The sequence below is a fragment of the Euprymna scolopes genome, chromosome 33, assembly GCF_053919585.1.
Source record: "Euprymna scolopes isolate OS-2025 chromosome 33, ASM5391958v1, whole genome shotgun sequence".
In the NCBI taxonomy this organism is placed as follows: domain Eukaryota; kingdom Metazoa; phylum Mollusca; class Cephalopoda; order Sepiida; family Sepiolidae; genus Euprymna; species Euprymna scolopes.
The window spans coordinates 45,773,958-45,788,191 of record NC_136514.1 but is presented as its reverse complement, the minus strand read 5'-3'; the positions used below and the strand labels follow the sequence as shown (position 1 = coordinate 45,788,191).

The 14,234-nt window shown below is 36.4% G+C and overlaps 1 protein-coding gene across 1 annotated transcript in view; it reads left to right on the top strand.

Annotated features, from left to right (window-relative positions):
- Positions 1 to 1,270, top strand: part of LOC145258206 (uncharacterized) — a 151,890-nt gene extending 150,620 nt beyond the window's left edge. Inside the window, exon 4 of the mRNA XM_080116140.1 lies at positions 555 to 1,270. Within this exon, the coding sequence (XP_079972266.1) occupies positions 555 to 1,057 (503 nt within the window). The 3' untranslated portion in view covers positions 1,058 to 1,270. The remainder of the gene's footprint in view (positions 1 to 554) is intronic.
- The last annotated feature ends 12,964 nt before the right edge of the window (positions 1,271 to 14,234 follow it).

Below are 14,234 nucleotides of genomic sequence, written 5' to 3'. Positions count from 1 at the left end.
TTTCGCAACGCAAAATCATTCATGTAATTATTATATCAGTCAATGAATTCTTTAAAAAATTTAAATGGTGTAATTAAAAAAAAGAAAGAAAAGGGTAATAGCAATGTATTTCCCAATTTTCTGATTTCGTGATCATGCCCATGTGTATATTATTTTCTTTTGGTGTATGTATAGGTGCTCTTTCTTCTGAGGATTTACCAAGATTCATTGATTGATATAATAATTAAATGAATGATTTTGCGCTCCGATGTATGTGTTGCCATGACTTGTGCATGTCAACGTACTTAATGGAATAAATTGTAAGATGGTCGACATCTAGAAATTTGATATATACTTTTGTCATTTATCTCATATGCTCTGTAATTACATTGAGCTTCATAAATGAAATGATTGCGATAAAGAAAGGTTGAAATATAATTGAAAAACATATTTCTACAGAAATATATATATATGTATGCGTGTGTGCGTATGTGTGTGTGTGTATGTGTGTGTGTGTGTGTGTTTCAGCTGTAACATTTGACTATAATTGTCATGCATTTTTTTTCTCATTTTAGAGACGGAAACCTCCGGCTTGAGCAACCTAATCGGACTTCCAGATGGAGATGACAGTGAACTAGCGAGATCACCAATTGTGGACGAATCAGCGCTCGGCATCGATGAGGTCGATAAACGGAACAGCCTTTTCCGGTTCGGCAAACGCGGCAACCTCTTCCGGTTCGGCAAACGCGGCAACCTCTTCCGGTTCGGCAAACGCGGCAACCTCTTCCGTTTCGGGCGCGGCAGCAGTAGCAACAAGGACGATCCGGAGAACGAGGGCCTGAAGCGCACCATCTTTCGATTCGGAAAACGAGACGACGGACTTGCGGATCTTTACGAATACGAGGACCCGACAGTGCAACAGCAGCAGTTGGCCGCCGCGTCCACAGTCGGTGACAAGCGAGGTTCCTTTTTCCGGTACGGACGAGGCCGCACTTTTTTCCGATACGGAAGGAGCACTGATAAGAACGCCGAGAAGAGACCACATACTCCCTTCCGGTTCGGAAGGGAAGAAGAGTAGAATCACTGACTCGATTTTATAAATTTTGAAAGAGACAGAAGGGGAGAGAGAGAGTGAGAGACAAGAGTGTTAAAAAGGACGAACGGAAAAGACTGCGTTTTGAAAGAAAGTAAATACAAAAAAGACTTATATAAAAAAAAAGCAAAGGACAGCAAAGCAACAAAAATTGGAAAAAAAATTATAAATAATAAAATGAATTTTATTAATAATTCAGTGCTACTTTTTGCTTTCTTTTTTCTTTATTTGTCGCATTGTTCTGTGCTTGTTTGTTTGCTAAGAAACGTAGTTATCCATAACTTGGCTCATTCTCAATAATGTTTCCAGCTTAATGTTGTGATATCACAAAGTTTTAAGCGATGCAAATATAGAACTTTCTTCAAGGTCACGTATTAAAACTTGACTTGACAATATGCTATACAACAGCGCTGTGTACGTGATAATAAACTTCCTAGTTCCTAATCGCTTGGTAGAAGACCTTCGTCTTTCTATAAAATATACCTAATAACCTCACCTCACATGTTATTTGTGAAAAAGCTCTGAAATTAAACTCCTCGGCCTACCGTTCACAGGAGACATGCGTTCGAACAATTGCCTTGAGAGCATTGCCAGGACATCTGAGAAAGAATGTAGGCTCTCTCTACCGTGCTAGAAAGCTACTAACGCCCGAAAGTATCCTGTACCACTATAAGGCCACCATTCGCCCATGTATGGAACATTGTTGTCATATTTGGACTGGTGCATCTGCTACTAGTCTCTCGCTCCTAGACAAGGTTCAAAAGAGAGTCACCAACATGATAGTTCCTGAACTGTCATCTAGGTTTCTGTTCCACCGACGAAATGTTGAATCCCTCTGCCTGTTCTACAAGTACTTTAATTGTGACTACTCTGACGAACAGCAAGCACTTGTGCCCCCTCGACATAAATACCCCCGACAAACCCGACAAGCAGTTTAACCCCCACCCCTACACAGTAGAGATCCCTAGATGTAAGAGAGCCTTCTACTCCAGTAGTTTCTTCCCAAGAACCGCTAGATTTTGGAATTCTCTTCCGTGCCTCTGCTTCCCCAACTCTACCTACATGCAGAAGTTTAAGTGTAACGTGAACCGACATTTTGCTACCCAACTCCCTACATAGTACCCCAGTAGCTTATGCCCCTGATAGTAGCCCCCCACAGCAAAGTGGCAATGTGCCTTGCTTGCGGTGAAAATGTAATAATAAAAAAAAATGTTTCTATATTAAATTTCTATATAATCCGGTTTCCACTAGATTTTCCAATGATCAATAGAGAAATAACTTTTATTCGAAGTACTGGCGCACTATGTGGAACTTAGAAAATTGTACGGTATTTAAAACTGGACTCTCGCTAAGTTCGCTGGGACTGGATTGTTCCCATTCTCTAAACCATGCGCAAAAAGAAGGTAGATACTACATCGGTTCAAAAACTATGGCTATAAAAAGTAAAAATGAACGATCACCCAAACAATACCGATTAATGATAAATCGGCATATAACAAAAACGCAATGGGCTTGTCATGATCTCGTCTTTTGTTGGAATAACTATCATTTGATTAAAATATTATTTTTTGACACAAATGAATGGCCAGTATGATAATGGGAAAAACGGAATAGATCTCGGACGCACACATTGTAGCCACAGCAGCTTTACGCAAATGTCCGAGCCGTGTGCAAAGTGTTACAGCGAGGAGGAAAGAAACGAACCGATTATAAAAAAAATAAATCGTGGCTGAGAATCGCAGAAAAATATATGTTACACACGTGCGCCAACAGCGTCAAGAAAAGTCGCGCCCCACGCATGGTCGGACACAGACAGAGTACCACATGTTCGACAAGGCAGAGTCTTGTTAAGAGCATGGGGGGACGGGAACAGTTTTGAACAAGAGACTGTGCGTTATTTTGGAAAGTACCTGTAAATAAATGTATATCATTTTACTGAAAAAAGAATGAGTCGAATTCTTTCCATGTTTTTTTTTTATTGCGATTTTCTGCATACAACGTGTGGGCCCCGAAGTTTACATGTAGCAATTACGTTACAAAAGTAGTAAACACACCCGTTTATGCCTTTTGTGATGCTATAAACCAAAACCTAAGATTTAAATGTCGGAACATTAAATGATCAATAACGACAAGCCGGAACTAAACAAAATATTTTGAAAACACGATAGTTTTCTAAGAGCGACAATCATTTACGGGTACACGTAAAACGACAATATTCTGTCTAGCAGTGCAGTGCTCTTGACCATTAATGTCCTAGTCTCCTGGCCATGGGGCAGGACACCTTCTTTTATCTATAAAATGTGCAGAATACGCCATTTGCTATGATGCTGTGATATTTATTTCTTTAATTATGGTTCTGCGTTATCATTATATATAATTCGCTTCTTACTAGTCTTTAAGGATAGTTCTGAATAGTTTTATATGGAATACACTGCGTCGGTTATTTGTTTGTGCATGTAGAAATGATTTGCGAAAATGCTTCTTCTATTTATGTCTGTTGCCATGTTATTAAACTATCATAATAAGACTGCTGGAGGTCAATTTTATTTGGGTTCACGTAATACTCTAAGGACACGGAACGTAGAAAACTCTAAAGGAGAATAACTTATCAGCATTAGCAAAACAACGAAGATACTGTATTACTATATAGTCAATCGAATGGGGACCATGTTGTAATTTTCGCTAATGCCTCCCGATCACATATTAATGTGAACTCTTAAGTATTCTACTTTTCTTTAATTGTTTACAAATGTAATCTAATAATATATTCTTCCTATGTTTTACATGTTGCAGTCAATCTCCTTTTTTGTTCTATTTATATTAGTCCCAAAAGTCTTAATCCTACCAATGTCAGGCCTTTTTTTTCCAACATTAATTGTTTACGGTGCATATTTTCAGGGATTAAGATCAACTCTCATAAGCTACTGTGTTTTTAACAAACAACTTTTACTAATGATTCACTGTACACATTTTATATAAGATGGCATCTAACCCGACCTTCAAGCTTTTAATGAACGTAATATAATTTTTTACGCTAGCGGGCGGCGCCCGGCCTGTTTTTATCGTAAAATACCCTTAAATTTATTTTAATTCATGTAAATTTCGTATTTATTATTACACAGCCAATATCGCAGTATCTAATACATACTACTGATTTACAAAGTTTAAAAAGAAATGATTTGAGTTCTATAAACTAGAATACAAAACCAAATCATTTAACGCCCAGTTCTGTTCTATCGATAGTCTATTCAAACAAGACTGATGATGAAGAGACGTTTAATCATTATTTTTCCATTAGTTTATCATCTAAAACGTTTAACAAAATATCCACGTGAACTTGATGCTGACGAGCATTTTCGGAATCTTTCTTGATCATTGCCAAACATGTGCAACCGTGCTCATCCATATTTCTTTCTCCGTTAGAATCTTCTCATCACTTTTTTTTTTTTATTAAGACTAACGGGATTCCCGGACGTAATATACGCTTAAATATGATATTTTAATTTGTCCAGATATCATATATATAATTATAGTGTCGTTGTTTCAGAAGTATAAAAAATTATTTAGGTGCCATCAGCTAGAATCGAAACTATAGCATTCAAAGCTGATGATGTTATCACTTCACCAACGTGACACGAATATAAACCGATAAAAATAAAAAAAAATAAGTTAAGAAGCATGTACAACATGTTTAACGCTTTTTGCAATTTTGACCCATTTTTAACACCTTTAAAACAATTTTAATCTGCAAAAGACTCATAAAAAACAGCCCGTGAAAAATCCAATCATTTGAGGCTCCTAACGCCGCACTGCGACTTTTAGTTTCGGAGGAGATAGAGTTTGAAAATATTAAGAAAAAGAGACAAACAAACAGAGAGATAGCGACAGCCAGATGGACAGAGAGACAGACCAAGAGACAGGCAGACATACAGCTGTTTATATATTAGATTATAAAAAAGTTCAGTAATATTTCTGATATACCTTACTATTGTAGATATTTCATACAGGAAAATTTTCAAACATTATTTTTGTATCCACCATAACCGATCAGGTTATATCTGCTATTAAGATCTGTATACACTTGATGACATTACAAAAGAATACAAATAGATATTGCTAATAGAAATGGCTATTTTATTAATTTAAATACATTTATGCTCTGAAACCAAAGTTACGTTTAAAGATGACCGCAACGACTATGAAAGGAATATGGAAGGATCCTATTCTCTATCATTTTAATCTAGAATAGCTGAGCTTATTTTACAAATACTTTTCAATGTGATCTGATATAATCATAGCACCTGTTTATTCTCATTGTACATATTCCTGGCAAACTCGACAAGTATCAAACCTAGGTTCATTCTACGGATTCCGAAAAGTCTCCTACTCTAATAGTTTCTTCTACTCTAAAAATTATCATTCCTTTCCTGCTTTTACTGATTGTACTAACCTGCGAAATTTTGAGTTCACTATGAAAATATATCTAGCTGCCCAACTTCCGACAGTAATTTGTTGGACACGATCTTCAAAAGTAGTAACTTACGTCCCAAGTTGTGTATGATTTGTTTGAATTGGGAATGGGTAAAAAAAAACACCCTGTAAACTGAATTTAACCCCAGACCTTAAAATAATTTACATTTGCTTCTAAAGTATCTTGGAAATGTTTGAATCTTCCACTTCCAATAGCGACACTTTTCTACACTAGGCGGGACAGAATGATCAAAAGATAGAAATAATACTAAGATTACGCACTATTGCTAAGTATTTGAGAAGGTGGCTCAGAGGACGTTTTACCGTGCTTTAAGATAAAACAGTGACGTTACACACGGAACCCACACTTAGCATACAGGAAATAGAATTAGTCTAAACTCCAATCAAATGACATTTACTTCTTCACTCTACAGCCACGAGTGACTTCTCGTTACGGCTGTGACGTCACTCACGTTTCTAACTTAGTTGTCTTTTCAGATGTCTGTCCTGTTGGCCATCGTTTCGAACGTGCTCTCGAACGTGCTCCCTTGTTTGATGTTGTTTTTTTATAGTCTTTTTGACCCTTAAGATGACGTCATTTCGCATGTCGTATGCATGTGCATCCGCGCATCCGCGCTCTGTTACAGGACACCCTCTGCCTTACAAAAGAGACGTTGCGAGTCTTTATTTACTCCATCCTATTTTCATGGCAGGTTCTCAAATGATCTCCAATTACTGGTCCCACCTCTGAAATCTTCGCAGTGTAAACACGTCTAGCTACAACCTTTGGAAAAATCCTTTATTTCCAGTCTTTACCTATGAGTAAAGGACGTTCGATGGTCAAAGTTTATTTACAGGGATTATTGGTCCGTGGAAAACATTAGAAAAGGGGATGCTATCTAGTTGACTACAATAAAGTCGTTCTCAAGTCAAATTGTAACAAATTATTGTCTAGTCGTACTCTGAAATAATAATACTATTTCCAGTGTTATCTATCGTCTCTACTTCTACAGTTTGCCTCACCGTCTGCGTGATAAACCCATAAATCTCCAGGGGGCTATAAGGCATTGGTAAACAAGCAACAATTAGCAAAAAAAAAAATGTTGTTCTTCATATACTCTGCCGATATGGTCCATATTTAACATGCACATGCGACAATAAGATTTACCAATATATTTATCTATAAACGTGAGAATGTATGGATTCTTCTCAACCTATATACTCAAATATTTTTATCTACATACTTGATTTTTTTGTATAGAGTACGCAGACATGTGGACAACTCTTTTTAATCCGGGAAAAAAGTCTGATGAAGGTCAAAATTAAAAAAAAATTGGTACGCGAGGGGCATCATATTTTTATCTGTTTGTAAACTGTTTAACGAATGAGCATCCGCGGTCGTAAAACACGACAGCTTATTTATGTTAAAAATAAAATAGATATGGAAACATTTTGTAAATATTTTGTCAAGATATTCTAATTGTTACTGTACCTGACCAACTCTCTTTAGGCTGTGGTTTCGATCTCAGCCTGAGTGTTTGTTTTATATACAAGAATCAAGTATTAGTGTAGTAATTAAAATATAATATTTATGCATATTTTATGACCGGGCAACGCCGAGCAACCTGCAAGTGTATTATAGCGTCTTAACTCAAGGGAAGCAGCAAGTGCCCTTCCTGTTTCATGTCTTTTCTTTTAAGCGGTCAAATATTGTTGTTATTTCTACACTTGTATTAATGTCATGAGTATCAATGAACTAGTAAGTCAGGATACTGAAAAGTTGCCATTCTAAGGGGAAGATAGTATTCATTTTTCTGTGTTCATCTTAATCTCCCATTTCTTCTGAGAGGCTTGAGACTCCGAAGCTAAAGGATTCAACGACATGAACACACATCCAACGTTCCTGGTGTCATCATCACAAGGAATATTCATAGAATGTAATGATTGGACGATTAAACGGAATCGGAATCAGAAATCGAGATAATCGGATCTTTGGGCATAACGAGCTCAGAAAAACTTGACCGATTCCACAAACGATCCTTTTAATTAATTTTCTTTGGCAATAAGCAATGGTATAGCCATGTACTTATTTATTAGAAAGTTGTTTATTTACAACATACATCTAGGGGTCAAATACGATATGTGAGGAATCCCATTACCAGATGTAGTATTGATTCTAAGAAGTCTCAGTTCATTTTTGTTTTTATTGCCAGACAAAGTAAATCTTCTTGTTAATCCTTTCAAAATTTGTTCATAACTATTTATGTCTATATGACATCTCTGAAGAAGTTCACAGTCTATATTTAAAAAATTTAAAACGATTAGACAAATTGTTTATCTATCATAGCGCCTTGACTTTGGTCGTTGTCTTGCATATATCCTGTGAAATAATTAGCAATCTTTTATTTTTCCGGTTATAACACAAACATAATAATGAACATATCACATAAGTTAATCAAAATATTGGATTAAAGAGAAGCATTGACAAGTTTTTGAAATTAAAAATGAAATTATATTTGAAATTCTCATCAAAAAATGGCGTGCTATATTTATGCGAGTATGTATGAACACACACACAAAATAAAACAAATTAATGTAAATGATCCCTATTTCCAGGACATGTTAGGCTAGTTAACTATCTTTTTTTGCCAGTGAATACAGGATGTCCAAACAGCCACTGAACAAGCAGATTCTTTCTTTCTGTAATCGCTTATGTCGTTCCGCAAGCTGGCACACCTCGAAAATCGTGCAAGAATTGAAAGAAAACATCAGGAACGAAATAAGGCAGGTAAATCGCAATCCAGAGGTTGCATTCTGTTATGAATAATGTTTTAGAAATAGTACAAATATGCGAAGCAGAAAATAGTAAGATGTAAATGACATTATATCTCATAAATAAAGCTAGTTCGGATTTTGCTTTGTTTTAAAATTCCCAATGTGTTAGTCAGATAATGTTAAAATTGCAGAAAGATATCATCAAAAATAAAGAATTTATTTAAGTTCAAAATCTTTCAGTACCTTTGTGGACACCTTGCATAAGTTCGACCTGCAATGTCGTAAAACCACATGTAATCGCTTTATTTTTCATACAACCACCGGACTTAGTGTTAGTATGACTAGTACTAGTCATATTAAATTATGACATTTCTTAGTAAATTTTAATAAGAAAAGTTAAAAGGTCAATATTTAAAAAAAAAAAAAACGCAATGAGTTGCGTGTTTTTAAAACACTGCCTTGTCCAAAAAGTTGTGATTTGTGTTTGCTAAATTTATATGCAGAAACTATTTTTTACATTAATTTATTTTATTTAACCACTAACTTTCCGGACTGCATAAACATAAAACATCGAAATTTTCTTTTTCTGGCTGAGCATAGGCTGCATGGCTACCTTATATCTTTTAATAATAGAATGTTATAATTGCCAAATAGCAAAAAAAAAAAAAAAAAATCGATTGAACAAAAGGATACAGACACTGACATTCTTATAAAAATGCAGTATTTTAAAAATATCGAAAAAATGTTTAAAAGTAAAATAAAACATATTTATCAAGAAAAATACTTTGTTACGGACTATTGTCTTATCTTAATAGTTGTTGTTTCAGTGCGTTTCAGCCAACTCATCGTCTGGCGTACGTCAGGTAATCAACCGCGACCAGATAGGAATGCTGAGTCATGCTGCCTTCCTTTGTTGTTGTCTAATTACGTTTTGACCAATTCATCCTGCGTAAGCCAATAATTACCGGGAATATATTTTCAAGACTCAGCATTCTTATTTAATCGCGGTTAATCACGTGAAGAAGGCCAGAGGATTAGTTGGCCAAAATGTGGTGAAAAAACAACTATGGAGACGAGGACAAATATCCGCTCACAATAAAAACAGAAATCATGAAGCATCATTTGAAATGATTTCAAAAAAATATTAATGCCAATAATGCATTAATAATTATAAAAACTAAATATTGAAAAAATTAATATTAAAATTCGGTGATGCATCAGTTTTACACATAGATTTAACGCGAACTCATCTTTTATTTCCGAGATATTTTCACGTTTTAGAGCAGTTAATGAAAAAATATTTTTCTACGGGAGATAAATTGTGTATGTTGCTTCACAGCAAAACAAAGTAGTTTCACCGCAAAACAAATCCATCAACAAACAATTTATAATTAGGATTAAAAATATTAAATTCTCTGATAAAAGGATAGCGCAGAATATTAAACAAACACGATGTCCTTCCCTATGGTGAATTAATTTTCTAAATTGTAACATTATTCTTTCAAAACCCGTTCCAACCATATGGAAGACGTCTTAAGTATTTTGTTTTGACGCTGTCTTCTTTTTGTGTATATCAATCGTCGATTATTTTCAATTGTTTGAACAAAATTAAAATAAAATTTATACACAAATAATACATTTATACAAATCGGCTTTGTTTTAAACTCCAAACAGTTTTTAGGTGTTTTACAATGCTTAATTAATTACACGAAAACATTTAAGTAAAATATTTAGAAAAACCTACTCGTTTAATTCCCCCCCATGTGTATCTTCCAAGGTTTACAACAATATATGCATACATTACAATGGGATATTATTAAGAAAGTTTTTTTTAAAAAAGCAACACGGCTTTGAATATTTACATATTTAAAAAGAATCTGAATCGAAATATGTAATTTTGTCAGAATCGAATAATTTAGAACAGAATAGGTAATTATATCGGAATTAAAAAAATATTTTCGAATCGTCTCATTCCTAGTAGAGAGTTTATTGCTAAGCATCGCTATTGAGTAAAAGCTTTGTCTTCTTTTCTTCACAAATTCATTGCAGAGTTTCAAGAGAACAGGAAGTAATCGACAGTTCTATATAACTAAAATTACTTCAAATGAATTCATAATGTTCTCGCGTACAACAACTGCACATTGTCTATTATTTGGATTATTCAAACCATATGTTCTCATCTTCAATGTGATTTTCATAATGTTTCGGCAGATATAACCTTAAACATCTTTTTAAATGTATACTAACGAACCCTAGCAGCTTTCTATCCAACTAGAAATATTAGGTTGGTGCAAACTTAAACTTCATGTAAAAAAAAAACGACATCATTTTTGCACAACCTAATACTACAAGGTCCCGTGACGCAATAGATAAAGTATATTATAAAATTCAACTATAAGTGTAATTCTTCTAGAGATTGAAGCGTCCATCCTCAGTGCGGACTTTACTCAGAATGCAATTGCAATTTTTTTAAAACTTCTACCCGGTCGGTACTGACTGAAAAAGAACATGCTACATCTTTGGATAAAATAGAGAGTTCCATTTGAAATTCACTACGTATTAACGCGGCGACAAAGATATTCTTAAGTTCTACAATACAAATGCACCTTCTGTGTCTTTGCATAAACCGTTGCTATCGTAGAATATATATATATATATATATATATATGTATATATATAATATAATATAAAGCTGAATGTGGATGTGTGTGTGGGTGTGTGTGTCTGGTCACGAATAGGCTCCTATATGGTTGACTATTTAAAAAAAAAACGGATTACATATAATGATAGAAGATGTATCGAGACACAGGAATGGGTATGTTTGATCTGGCAAAACAGTGGTTCATTAAAATTGTGGGGTCTGCGTTTACGCTTGGTCAACAAAGTATGGAAATAAAAAAATTTAAAATTAAAAAAAAGTTTACAAGTGTTTTTGATATAGATGTACATAATAGTATTTTGATAAGTATGTTTTAAATTAAATAGGGATGGTATAATAAAATTGTGGGGTCTGCGTTCGCGCCTGACCTCCATAGAATAGAAGTAGGCACAAATTTTAATAAAGACTTTTCATATCTATCTGCGTAAGTATACTTTGATAATTATGTTTCAGTTTGAAGAAACATGATAAATAATAAAATTATGGGGTGTTCGTTCGCACTTGACCTCCATAGAATGAAAATATGTCACAAAGTTTAACAAGGTGTTTTTTTTTTATATAGATCCACAGAATAGTGTGATAAATGTTTCAGTGTGGGTTTTAATACCCCCAAATTCAACCCAAATTTACAACCCTTCCTTTTCATAACCTATCATAATTTCATAAATCAGAGTCCATTTTCTGTAGGCTGTTTTTGAACCCAGTCAACGACGGGTACTTTTGCTAGTATATATATATATATATATATATATATATTATATTATATATATATATATATATATATATATATATATATATATATATATATATATATATACATACTACGGTTGTATTAAAAGCACAATGGACCACCCATCTCATACGTTATAGAATGGCAATTACCAGCGAGAATTAACCCTGAGGACACTGTGTAACTTAACTGACATATATTTTCCCAAATGTTTGACTAGATCTACTCAGATATTGATCACGGTTGAACAATTACATAATATTTAATTTATAGTATTTTATGGGAATACATTAAGTAACTGGCCCTTTCTGTGGAAAATCACCATTTATTAAGTAGTCTGACAAGGATTTCTGGCTTTAACGGCCCATTTGTCCGAAACATTAGCATGTCCAGTTTCGCGACAATGTAAATGTATTGATATTAATAAAATATATATTGTTCTGCTTTTATTGAGCAGTCTTAATAACTTTCTTAACTTCATTAATTATCACTCTTAAATACCCTTGACCTGGCATATATATATATATATGTGTGTGTGTGTGTGTGTGTGTGTGTGTGTGTGTGTGTGTGTGTGTGTGTGTGTGTATATACATGCGACTGGGGACCGCTTGTGAATTTTATACTCCAATAGATCTTCTTCTTTGGAGGAAGCCAGGTAAACCGGAATAGAATTAGTGCCCACACACACGCACCCACACACACGCACACACGCACACACATACACCCACCTATATATAAATATATACATTTATATATATATATATATATATATATATATATATATATTTGTAGTCATCGACATACAGTCCTGTTTCGTTGTATCACAACTCATCAATGCCGCTAGACTAGCATCTCTCCCTAGCCAAGGATTTAACCTCGAACCGTCTTGTTGACAGTCGGCACTTTTCCTACTCAACCATGAAGGTGACGCCCGTAAATAACTCGTCGGAATGTCCATTTAAATAAACACCCGCCACCACTTTATATATATTTCCTCGTTTAAAACTATAACAGACCAGTACTTTTGTTTCTGCGTCTGTGTTTATGAATTCGTTCCTAATGGAGTCTGTAAGTCTGGGCCTTTCTTTTTATCTCACACAAATGTACTTTATGTGCCTGAGAGATTTGTTTAGACTTTTTTATCGAAATGTTTCAGCTAAATATCGAAAATCAATAAACGATAATTTCGATTGAAACGGCAAAGTCCAATCTTGACTAACGTTTACTCCCTTATTATGCCTAACATCACAAAATGCATCTTCATAGTTTAATCACTGCATAAGCAGAGGACTGCCCGCGCGCCCTCTGGGGCCCGGGCGACAAGACCAGGCGTGGCTCGGACAAATATATTGCGAAAGTCAAACATCCGGATGGACGCACCCTAGAATCGACTCGGGAGATCTGCGAGGGGTTTCGAGAACATTTCGAGAAGCGTTTTACGCAGCAGCCCGATCTTCCGGTCCCTGAGTTTAGCGACTATTTGTCCGACTCTCCCCGCCTCGAGGCGGCTAGAGCGGCTGGTTGCGAGGGCCGGGTGACGGAGCGGGAGGTCTTTACTGCGCTGAAGCAGGTCAGCTGTGACAGATCGCCAGGACTTGATGGTCTGCCATACGAACTGTACTTGAGGCTGTCGCCCATGTTTCTGCCTCTTCTGACGGATATGTTCAACCATTGGTTTGCTCAGGGATCCATCCCAGGGCAGGTGACCAAGAGAGTGATCACATTGCTGAAGAAAGGTGACGGGCATGGAGGGGAAGAGTTAGACGACTACAGGCCCATAACTCTGCTAAACACAGAGTTGAAGATTTTGGCCAAGGTCCTGTCGAATCGGCTGCAGGTTGTTATCGACGCGTTGGTTGAACCGGAACAGAACTACGCTGTGAAGGGGAGATCGATTCGGTACAACTTGCACCTGATCCGCACGATCCTAGAGGGGGGAATAGATGACGACACGGAAGCCGCGCTGATAAACTTAGATCAGTCCAAAGCTTTCGATAGGGTCGACCATCGTTTCCTGGCATCTGTCTTAGAGGCCGCCGGTTTTAAACCGGACTTTTGCAAGTGGATCTCCATAATGTATCGACAGCCCATGGCTGTCGTGCAAGTCAACGGAAAGCGCTCGAAAACCTTTGTTATCTCTCGGTCGGTTCGTCAGGGTGTCCACTGTCGCCCCTGCTTTATGTCCTGGTTTTGGAGCCTCTTCTCCGCAAGCTGAGACATGGGGAGGCAAATTCGGCCCTGCGCGGAATGTCTCTGCCTGGCGGTTAAGCTGCCAAGGTATCCGCGTTCGCCGATGATATCACGATCTTCGTGTCGGGCTTCAGAGACATTGACGTCGTTTCGGAGGCACTCACACAGTACGAAAGAATCACGGGGGCCAAGATAAACCGCAACAAGTCGGTAGGACTGCGGTTGGGCGCATGGAGTGGCAACGCAAACCTCCCTGCGCCCTTCAGCTGGACAGATGGCCCGGTCCGGATCCTCGGCGTCTGGTTCGGACCGGGTCTCCAGCTTGACAAGAATTGGTT